An 11,481-nucleotide genomic window follows, 5' to 3' on the forward strand; every position below is an offset into this window, starting at 1 on the left:
AATTTGTAAGATCCTGGTCGAATGAAACAGACGGAGGCCCATCTAAAACAGTCAAAAAAGGTTTATTAACGGGAACATTCTAAAGTCAAGAATACAAATCAATTCATTTTATACTGACTTCTCACGCCTACACATTCACACAGCCATACACACACACACACACACACACACAAACAGACGCACATACACACATACCCACACACACACGCACACAAACAGACGCACACACATGTCCTGCTACGCACACACTGTCTCACCACCCAGCCGACAGAGATAGGGACCTTGTCCTTGAGACGTACTCGTTCTCTCCCAAATCTCTAGTCAGGTCGGCACCAAGCTCAGACAGTCTGTGTTTAGAATACCATAAAGACATATTGTCTTTACCCTAATTCTGACTAGGACTACACATTTATTGATTATGATTTCATACATTCTAATCAATTCCATACAATTATATGTTTCAGGGCGGAATATTCTAATCATTCAATTAACAGACAATTCTCACCTATCAGCGATGAAGAAGGTGGAAGAGATCAAACAGAAACAACAGGCAAAGTTTATCATGAACCGGTGAGTAAAATTCATAGTTTTCTGTTTTTGGTATGGTAAATAACAAGCAAAGTCCTAAATTAAAAAAAAAATGGCACATGCTTCGTAAACAACAGGTGTAGACACAGAGTGAATACTTCCTGACCCTGGGATAGTAATGCTTCCTGACCCTGGGATAGTAATGCTTCCTGACCCTGGGATAGTAATGCTTCCTGACCCTGGGATGGTAATGCTTCCTGACCCTGGGATAATAATGCTTCCTGACCCTGAAATTATAATTCTTCCTGACGGGCCCTTTAATTATAGGCAGAAGTTGTGATCTGATATTTGAAGGAACTTTGGGAGTAGTTTGCAAAGTCTTTGTGCCAATGTGTATATATTGGATACAAGGCAGCGTTATGATATGATTATATATTATTATTATTATATTATGATATCTCAGTAAATCAGTGGATTAGCAAGTCGTTGTGTCAATCTGTATGTATGGAAATGATAGCTCAATGAGCTCATACCTGTTTCTCCATCTGCTCATCCTACAGGCGGAAGAAGGGCAAACAGTTGGAGAAGGAAGAGGCCATAAGCGAAGTGAAGAAGAATATTCACCTCATCAAAGCACCTCATGCAGGTGAGACACCTGACTACAACATACACAGCTATTACTACAACATACACAGCTATTACTACAACATACACAGCTAGTACTACAACATACACAGCTATTACTACAACATACACAGCTATTACTACAACATACACAGCTATTACTACAACATACACAGCTATTACTACAACATACACAGCTATTACTACAACATACACAGCTGGTACTACAACATACACAGCTATTACTACAACATACACAGCTATTACTACAACATACACAGCTAGTACTACAACATACACAGCTGGTACTACAACATACACAGCTATTACTACAACATACACAGCTATTACTACAACATACACAGCTATTACTACAACATACACAGCTATTACTACAACATACACAGCCAGTACTACAACATACACAGCTGGTACTACAACATACACAGCTATTACTACAACATACACAGCTAGTACTACAACATACACAGCTGGTACTACAACATACACAGCTGGTACTACAACATACACAGCTATTACTACAACATACACAGCTAGTACTACAACATACACAGCTGGTACTACAACATACACAGCTGGTACTACAACATACACAGCTATTACTACAACATACACAGCTAGTACTACAACATACACAGCTGGTACTACAACATACACAGCTATTACTACAACATACACAGCTATTACTACAACATACACAGCTGGTACTACAACATACACAGCTAGTAGTACAACATACACAGCTATTACTACAACATACACAGCTATTACTACAACATACACAGCTAGTACTACAACATACACAGCTGGTACTACAACATACACAGCTATTACTACAACATACACAGCTATTACTACAACATACACAGCTGGTACTACAACATACACAGCTAGTAGTACAACATACACAGCTATTACTACAACATACACAGCTATTACTACAACATACACAGCTAGTACTACAACATACACAGCTGGTACTACAACATACACAGCTGGTACTACAACATACACAGCTATTACTACAACATACACAGCTAGTACTACAACATACACATCTGGTACTACAACATACACAGCTAGTACTACAACATACACAGCTGGTACTACAACATACACAGCTAGTACTACAACATACACAGCTAGTACTACAACATACACAGCTAGTAGTACAACATACACAGCTAGTACTACAACATACACAGCTAGTAGTACAACATACACAACTAGTACTACAACATGCACAGCTAGTACTACAACATGCACAGCTGGTACTACAACATACACAGCTAGTACTACAACATACACAGCTATTACTACAACATACACAGCTATTACTACAACATACACAGCTAGTACTACAACATACACAGCTATTACTACAACATACACAGCTAGTACTACAACATACACAGCTGGTACTACAACATACACAGCTAGTAGTACAACATACACAGCTAGTACTACAGCATATACAGCTGGTACTACAACATACACAGCTAGTACTACAACATACACAGCTATTACTACAACATACACAGCTAGTACTACAACATACACAGCTGGTACTACAACATACACAGCTAGTACTACAACATACACAGCTGGTACTACAACATACACAGCTAGTACTACAACATACACAGCTATTACTACAACATACACAGCTAGTACTACAACATACACATCTATTACTACAACATACACAGCTATTACTACAACATACACAGCTATTACTACAATATACACAGCTATTACTACAACATACACAGCTATTACTACAACATACACAACTATTACTACAACATACACAGCTAGTACTACAACATACACAACTATTACTACAACATACACAACTATTACTACAACATACACAGCTAGTACTACAACATACACAACTATTACTACAACATACACAACTATTACTACAACATACACAGCTATTGCCTCTTCTCTCCTTCCCTCTGATCACCTCTTCTCTCCTTCCCTCTGATCACCTCTTCTCTCCTTCCCTCTGATCACCTCTTCTCTCCTTCCCTCTGATCACCTCTTCTCTCCTTCCCTCTGATCACCTCTTCTATCCTTCCCTCTGATCACCTCTTCTCTCCTTCCCTCTGATCACCTCTTCTCTCCTTCCCTCTGATCACCTCTTCTATCCTTCCCTCTGCTCACCTCTTCTCTGCTACATGTTCAGTTTGACAAGAGAACAAACGTCTCCTTGACTGACTTTAAAGGGGTTGAATGCTTGTTGAGAGCAGCTTTTTAAATACATGCCCTCATTGATCTGCAGGCCAAGCCAAACAGCTGGAAGAGAAGATGTGGAAATGGGTAATGATTAACGTGTTGCTTTCGATGTGGTTGGTTTCAACAACTCATATTTCTGTTTGCTGTGTTTGAAATGTAACTGTTCCAAAGACAAGTGGTGTCAGTCTTCAAAGCATACTGTGTATAATACAGAGGACATGTGTTTTTAAAGACATTGGATACATAAAAGGAATTGATGTATCCTGCCAAGTGAAATAGGTTTCTGATGTTCTTATGCATTCCGTCTTATGCATTCCATCTTATGCATTCCGTCTTATGCATTCCGTCTTATGCATTCCGTCTTATGCATTCCGTCTTATGCATTCCATCTTATGCATTCCGTCTAATACATTCCGTCTTATGCATTCCGTCTTATGCATTCCGTCTTATGCATTCCATCTTATGCATTCCGTCTTATACATTCCGTCTTATACAGTCCATCTTATACATTCCATCTTATACAGTGCCTAGTGAAAGTCTACCCCTCGCACAGTCTTTACATTTTGCGGCCTCAAAAATTAATCTAAAAAGGATTACATTCTATTTTTCCCCCCTACAGATCTACACAACCTACTCCACGTTTTGAACGTGGGAAAAAAAGTTGTAGAGCATTTTCCAAATTAATAACAAAAATTCACACCTTGTCTCTGATTTTCAAGCAAATTTAAGTCGGGACTGAGACTCAGGAACACTCAACACATATTGGAAAGACATTCTGGTGTGTCCTTGGCATCATTTCTTTGTAACTGTCTCGCTGAAAAATAATACTATTCCAGAGTTAGGTTTTCCTTTAACTTTTCACCTGAGCTTTGCTCGTTTCATATTTATTTTGATCCTGACAAACTCCCCGGTCCCTGCCGATGACAAGCATACCCATAACATGATGCTGCCGCCCCAGTACTTGAAAATACAGAGGGTTTCACACTGTTGTGTTGTATTGGATATGACCAAAACCTGTAGTTTTTCCATTTAGGCCAAAAAGTTAATGTCTTTGCTGTGTTATCTTGCAGTATTACTTAACAGTCTTGTTGCAAACCAAATGGATGGTTTGGAGTGGATTTTTTTTAAAACACATGCTTCCTTCTTTTCTCTTTGTCATAAAGGCCAGCAATGTGAAGTGAATACAATGTTGTTGATCCCTTTGTATTTTTAAAGTATTGTGGTGGCAGCATCATGTTATGGGTAGCCTGGCGAGTAGGAGCGTTGGGCCAGTAACCGAAAGGTCTCTGGGCTGACAAGGTAAAAATCTGTTGTTCTGTCCCTGAGCAAGGCAATTAACCCACTGTTCCCCGGGCCCTGAACAAGGCAATTAACCCACTGTTCCCCGGGCCCTGAACAAGGCAATTAACCCACTGTTCCCCGGGCCCTGAGCAAGGCAATTAACCCACTGTTCCCCGGGCCCTGAGCAAGGCAATTAACCCACTGTTCCCCGGGCCCTGAACAAGGCAATTAACCCACTGTTCCCCGGGCCCTGAGCAAGGCAATTAACCCACTGTTCCCCGGGCCCTGAACAAGGCAATTAACCCACTGTTCCCCGGGCCCTGAACAAGGCAATTAACCCTCTGTTCCCCAGGCCCTGAACAAGGCAATTAACCCACTGTTCCCCGGGGAACAGGAGCTAGGAGCTCAGATGCAAAAAATATTTATGCCCAACGTATAATACCCTGATGAAGACAGCTTGTCTGTCGAAACGATGAAACGATGGACATAAATATTTTTGCATCTGAGCTCCTGGAGTGTGTGGCCTCTTTTTTTAGAGGGAAATCTAACCCTGGGATAGAGTTTCATTTGTTCCATGGGACAATTACACCCGTTTATGCTAAAGACGTACCACAATGCATTTCAAGAGGTGTTGAGTATTCCAGTCTCCATCCGGACTTAAATGTCATGTATTGTCATGTTGTGTCCTGTTCCTGTTCTTTCTCTTCACCCTGTCTCCCTCTGCTGGTCGTATTAGGTTACCTTTTCTTCCCCTCTTTCCCCCAGCTGTTCCTTGTCTTCTCTAACTACCTCGTTCACCCCTTTTCCCACCTGTTCCCTTTTTCCCTCTGATTAGGTCTCTATATCTCTCTCTGTTTCTGCTTCTGTCTTTGTCGGATTCTCGTTTGTGTTACTCATGCCTGAACCAGACTATCGTCGTGTTTGCTGCAACCTTGTCCTGTCCTGTCGGAATCTGCCTGTCCATCTGAGCCTACGTGTGTTTCGTCATTAAAGAAACTCTGTTTTGTTAATTCGCTTTTGGGTCCTCATTCACGCACCTGACATTAAATCTGTCAAATATATTTAAAAAACAATCTGAGACAAGGTTTTGAATATTGCTGTCCGTCAATGATTCCCAACCAAATTCACTGAGCTTGAGCAATTTTAACAGAAACAATGGTTGTACGTTACACTAAGAGTTGGGCAAGGCTGGTTGAATCATATTAAAAATGATTCACAACTGTAATGGCAAGGCTGGTTGAATCATATTAAAAATGATTCACAACTGTAATGGCTGCCACCAAGTGTTAACTCAGGGGTGTGAAGATATACGCAATCAATACATCCCACATTTTTTATGTCTTAGTCATTTGGAAATTTTGACATTCTTACATGTGTTGATCGATTGGAGAAAACAATCTAATTGAATCAATTTTGTAGGTTTAATTTTAAAGAACTAGTTTACTATTTTATAGGTTGATGTCTGAAAAGTAGTCTATGGGCCAGGAGAAACTAATAAATGGTTCATTTTTCTATAAAAAGCCGTTACAAACTTCAGCTAACTTCAACCACCACTAGTTAAAATCTATGGAAGGGATGTGAGCATGTTGTTGATTTTTTTAAATGGCCAAATCACCTTCTAACTAACATTAAACCAAATATGGAGTTGATTTCAGGTGAGTTTTGACATTTCATTTTTTTTTAAAACATGCCCCCATCACTTTAATAGATGTTTAGCTAGTGGTTGCTAAAGTTAGCTAAATTTAATGGCCGTTTACAGTTTCCCCTGGTCCAGAGACAACTTCCAGACAACTTTTAGTAATTTGTTATTCGTTATTCACTGTGTGTATGTAACGGATGTGAAACGGCTAGCTTAGTTAGCGGTGGTGCTGAGGTAACGGATGTGAAACAGCTAGCTTAGTTAGCGGTGGTGCTGAGGTAACAGATGTGAAACAGCTAGCTTAGTTAGCGGTGGTGCTGAGGTAACGGATGTGAAACAGCTAGCTTAGTTAGCGGTGGTGCGCGCTAAATAGCGTTTCAATCGGTGACGTCACTCTGAGACCTTGAAGTAGTAGTTCCCCCTTTGCTCTGCAAGGGCCGCGGCTTTTGTGGAGCGATGGGTAACGATGCTTCGAGGGGTGACTGTTGTTGATGTGTGCAGAGGGTCCCTGGTTCGGGCGAGGGGACGGTCTAAAGTTATACTGTTACATGTATATATATTCTTTGTCATATTGTTTATTTATTTAATGTTTTATATCGAAAATTCATTGTTGAAAAAGCAACCCGTAAGTAAACATTTAACTGTTAGTCTACACTGTTGTTTACGAAGCGTGAAAATGTGATTTTATCTGTTTGGGGGAAATGCATATAATCAGGGATGCAGCTTAAGCCCCACCCTCTTCAACATATACATCAACGAATTGGCGAGGGCACTAGAACAGTCTACAACACCTGGCCTCACCCTACTAGAATCTGAAGTCAAATGTCTACTGTTGGCTGATGATCTGGTGCTTCTGTCACCAACCAAGGAGGGCCTACAGCAGCACCTAGATATTCTAAACAGATTCTGCCAGACCTGGGCCCTGACAGACCTGGGCCCTGTCAGACCTGGGCCCTGACAGACCTGGGCCCTGTCAGACCTGGGCCCTGTCAGACCTGGGGCCCTGACAGTAAATCTCAGTAAGACCAAAATAATGGTGTTCCAAAAAAGGTCCAGTCGCCAGGACCACAAATACAAATTCCATCTAGACACTGTTGCCCTAGAGCACACAAAAAAATATACATACCTTGGCCTAAACATCAGTGCCACAGGTAACTTCCACAAAGCTGTGAACGATCTGAGAGACAAGGCAAGAAGGGCATTCTATACCATCAAAAGGAACATAAAATTCAACATACCAATTAGGATCTGGCTAAAAATACTTGAATCAGTCATAGAGCCCATTGCCCTTTATGGTTGTGAGGTCTGGGGTCCGCTCACCAACCAATACTTCACAAAATGGGACAAACGCCAAATTGAGACTCTGCACGCAGAATTATGCAAAAATATTCTCCGTGTACAACGTAGAACACCAAATAATGCATGCAGAGCAGAATTAGGCCGATACCCACTAATTATCAAAATCCAGAAAAGAGCTGTTAAATTCTATAGCCACCTAAAAGGAAGCGATTCCCAAACCTTCCACAACAAAGCCATCACTTACAGAGAGATGAACCTGGAGAAGAGTCCCCTAAGCAAGCTGGTCCTGGGGCTCTGTTCACAAACACAAACACACCCTACAGAGCCCCAGGACAGCAGCACAATTAGACCCAATCAAATCATGAGAAAACAAAAAGATAATTACTTGACACATTGGAAAGAATTAACAAAAAAACAGAGCAAACTAGAATGCTATTTGGCCCTAAACAGAGAGTGCACAGTGGAATATCTGACCACTGTGACTGACCCAAAAGTAAGGAAAGCTTTGACTATGTACAGACTCAGTGAGCGTAGCCTTGCTATTGAGAAAGGCCGCCGTAGGCAGACATGGCTCTCAAGAGAAGACAGGCTATGTGCACACTGCCCACAAAATGAGGAGGAAACTGAGCTGCACTTCCTAACCTCCTGCCCAATGTATGACCATATTAGAGACACATATTTCCCTCAGATTACACAGATCCACAAAGAATTAGAACACAAATTCAATTTTGATAAACTCCCATATCTACTGGGTGAAATTCCACAGTGTGCCATCACAGCAGCAAGATGTGTGACCTGTTGCCACAAGAAAAGAGCAACCAGTGAAGAACACACACCATTGTAAATACAACTCATATTTATGCTTATTTATTTTCCCTTGTGTACTTTAACCATTTATACATCGTTACAACACTGTGTATATATATATATATAATATGACATTTGTAATGTCTTTATTGTTTTGAAACCTCTGTATCTGTAATGTTTACTGTTAATTTGTATTGTTTATTTCACTTTTGTATATTATCTACCTCACTTGCTTTGGCAATGTTAACACATGTTTCCCATGGCAATAAAGCCCCTTGAATTGAATTGAGAGAGAGAGGCACAGAGAGAGAGGGAGAGAGAGAGAGAGAGAGAGAGAGAGAGAGAGAGCACAGAGAGAGAGAGAGAGAGAGAGAGAGAGAGACACAGAGAGAGAGAGAGAGAGAGAGAGAGAGAGGGGCACATAGAGAGTTTTTTTTCTCTCTGTCTACATACAATCTGCTGCACCACGAGAGAAAAGGGAAGGAGCCACACGGCCTTTTTGTGTGTAGGTGGTCTGGCTAGTAGCTGTGTGTCTGTAGCGTTGTTGGTGTAAACCTCCGTTTTTAGAGAAAACTGGACATTTACATAGTTCGCCATGTCCGAGGAGATTGAAGGAACAAGGCCTGCCGTCGGGGAGGCAGCCCACGAGGAACAGCAGGTTAGAGTTGTATTACGTTGATGCTAACAAGCTAGGTTAATGATACATTGCTAGTAGCCATGTCAAATATGTCTGTCAAAGCAGCAGTTTAGTTAGTTAACGTTTAGTAACTTAATTTATTTTAAATGTATCATCACCGTGCATTGAACTGTGCACATTACCATTATTTTGTATCTATCAAGATGAGTGGTTAGCTAGTTAGCAACACAGAGATAGCTTTATTAATTTTACCGGTAGCTAGCTAGCTATGTAGCCTAGCTAGATGTTTTCCACGATTTTGTCTGCCTGCGTTCATGCATGCCGCTAAACTACGCTTTTTTTGGGGGGGGAGGGGGGCACATTGCAGATAAGCTGAAGGCTATGTTGCCAGCTAGCAACCTAACCCCACTCATTGGAGAATCAAATCAAAAGTCATAATTTATCTGATAGAATCATAACCAGTAGCTAAACTAATCGACTTGTCAACCCTCGAGATGGACAAAAACACCATTTTGTTGCTGTTGATCATGGTAACATGGCATACCATGTCACCACAACCCTATTCATTTGTGTTTATACTGTGTATTGTGTGTTGTTCTGTCAACACAGGAGATGGATGACACAGTCCTCAGCCCGGAGAAGGCAGAGGAGGTGAAACTCAAGGCCAGGTTCCCTCATCTTGGAGCCAAGCCTGGGGGCTCTGACCTGCTCCGGAAACGGATTCAGAAAGGGGTAATAATGGCCTGATGGTTGTGCCCTGCAAACACAACACTTTGGTAGCTGTAGATGATTCTAGTTAGGCTGAACATGCAAACTAGGCTATTTACACTTTACATTCACTTGCTTTCACAGCAATGCATTTTTGTTATGGAATCATTGTCATGCTTTTTTTTTAATAAGCATTGGTTTTCATTTTCTTGGACAACACAAACATCTTTGTAAAGGCTGTAACATATCTGATCTGTGATTTATTTATATATACAGTATATATATATTTTTTTTTCTCTGTTCAGCAAAAGTTCTTTGACTCTGGGGACTACAACATGGCCAAGGCTAAGGTGAAGAACAAGCAGCAGCTCCCTGCAGTGACGCCGGCTGAGAAGGCAGAGATAACCGGGGACCACATCCCCACACCCCAGGACATCCCCCAGAGGAAGCCCTCCATCGTGGCCAGCAAACTGGCTGGCTGAGGGGCTGATGGAAACTTGAAATCTGTTCTGTTCTGGTGTTACCATTCCATCGCTCTCTCTCTCTCCTCTCTCTCTCATGCCAGTCCCAATTCAATCCCTACTTCCTTTACCTCTTGGCCCTAACCCTTCAATGTTTGATATATCTTGCTGTGGCTTCCTCCACAGTACCTACACCTTACAGATTTGCAAACATTGAATGGTTAGGGCCAGAGGGAACGGGCAGAGAGGTAATTCCGATCAGTGCATTCTCTCTCCCTCCATCTCTCTTCTTTCCTAGACAGCTGTCTTCTGCCCCCCAATTTGTTTGTCCTCAACATCACCACCATCTCTATATGAATTCTGAAAAAATAATATTTTTGAGAATCAAGCAGAAAGACTCCTGAGAAATATTGCTGCCAGAGGAGGACTGTCTTCGGATACTGACTGAAAAAAATGGTTTAAAGGGACACGTTTTTTGCAAAGTCTAGTTCAAAGTGGCCTGTATCTACTGTAGTGACTTATGTAAACTGTACATAGCCTATCACCATGTATGGGAGAGGCCAGGTCAATATCTTAGACATGTTTTACCTTCTATGGCTTCCGTTGACATTTTAAATTGTGAGGTAATATTCTAGAACCAACCGATGAGAATTCTTGATCACTCTTAGAATCCTGTTCTGGTTCCAGATCTATTTCTGTTTGTCTGGACAGCTTCTTGACCTTACAGTCATTGTCTAGACAACACAAACCGATCTGGTACCATCAGTCAAATGCCCTCCTCCACTGTCCAAAAGCTATGTTGTTTGTTTTGATGCATTGATTGAAAATAGCCTGTATCGCACAGTAGCTGTCATGTATATTATGAATCTCATCTAAACCTCTTACATGACCTTTAACAGTTTATGAGCCTCTGTTTTCTCTTGGGCAATATTTGCTCACTCACTCCAGTGAGAGAATCTCCGCTTGTCTGATATGGATCCCCAAATATAGTGCACTCCCTGTGAGGCTCTGGTCAAATGTAGTGGACTAGGGGTTAGGATGCCATTTCTGATGACATAGCCTCTGTGAATCTAGCCTAGGAATGCCTGCCTGCCTCTATATCTGAGACTCGGGTAAATTAGGTTTAGTAGTCGAGCAACTCGCTTTAAACGAAGTGTCGGTTTGAACGGTGTTCATGTGCATTGACTGTGCAGTCACGTTGTGCCATTTGTAAATAAAATAGTTTTACACAA

The 11,481-nt window shown here is 41.4% G+C and overlaps 2 protein-coding genes across 2 annotated transcripts; both read left to right on the forward strand.

Annotated features, from left to right (window-relative positions):
• The first annotated feature begins 432 nt into the window (after positions 1–432).
• LOC139383247 (probable ribosome biogenesis protein RLP24) lies at positions 433–3,627 on the forward strand. The gene is made up of 3 exons (XM_071127697.1): positions 433–570; positions 1,089–1,174; positions 3,464–3,627. The coding sequence occupies exons 1-3, from the start codon at positions 515–517 to the stop codon at positions 3,568–3,570; spliced, it is 249 nt and encodes an 82-aa protein (XP_070983798.1). The 5' UTR covers positions 433–514; the 3' UTR covers positions 3,571–3,627.
• Positions 3,628–8,867: 5,240 nt separating this feature from the next.
• LOC139383254 (cAMP-regulated phosphoprotein 19-like) lies at positions 8,868–11,481 on the forward strand. Its single transcript, XM_071127706.1, has 3 exons — positions 8,868–9,101; positions 9,690–9,812; positions 10,094–11,481. Exons 1-3 carry the CDS (start codon positions 9,039–9,041, stop codon positions 10,268–10,270), a joined length of 363 nt encoding a protein of 120 aa, XP_070983807.1. The 5' UTR covers positions 8,868–9,038; the 3' UTR covers positions 10,271–11,481.

Source organism: Oncorhynchus clarkii, chromosome 2 (assembly GCF_045791955.1).
Source record: "Oncorhynchus clarkii lewisi isolate Uvic-CL-2024 chromosome 2, UVic_Ocla_1.0, whole genome shotgun sequence".
Lineage (NCBI taxonomy): Eukaryota > Metazoa > Chordata > Actinopteri > Salmoniformes > Salmonidae > Oncorhynchus > Oncorhynchus clarkii.

Bases quoted from the DNA above. Each gene is read 5' to 3' on its own strand.
- LOC139383247 (XM_071127697.1), top strand. From the start codon at position 515: ATGAAGAAGGTGGAAGAGATCAAACAGAAACAACAGGCAAAGTTTATC. The intron at 571-1,088 runs GTGAGTAAAATT...CTCATCCTACAG, and splicing joins GCAAAGTTTATCATGAACCG to GCGGAAGAAGGGCAAACAGT. The intron at 1,175-3,463 runs GTGAGACACCTG...ATTGATCTGCAG, and splicing joins CATCAAAGCACCTCATGCAG to GCCAAGCCAAACAGCTGGAA.
- LOC139383254 (XM_071127706.1), top strand. From the start codon at position 9,039: ATGTCCGAGGAGATTGAAGGAACAAGGCCTGCCGTCGGGGAGGCAGCC. The intron at 9,102-9,689 runs GTTAGAGTTGTA...CTGTCAACACAG, and splicing joins CAGCCCACGAGGAACAGCAG to GAGATGGATGACACAGTCCT. The intron at 9,813-10,093 runs GTAATAATGGCC...TTCTCTGTTCAG, and splicing joins GGAAACGGATTCAGAAAGGG to CAAAAGTTCTTTGACTCTGG.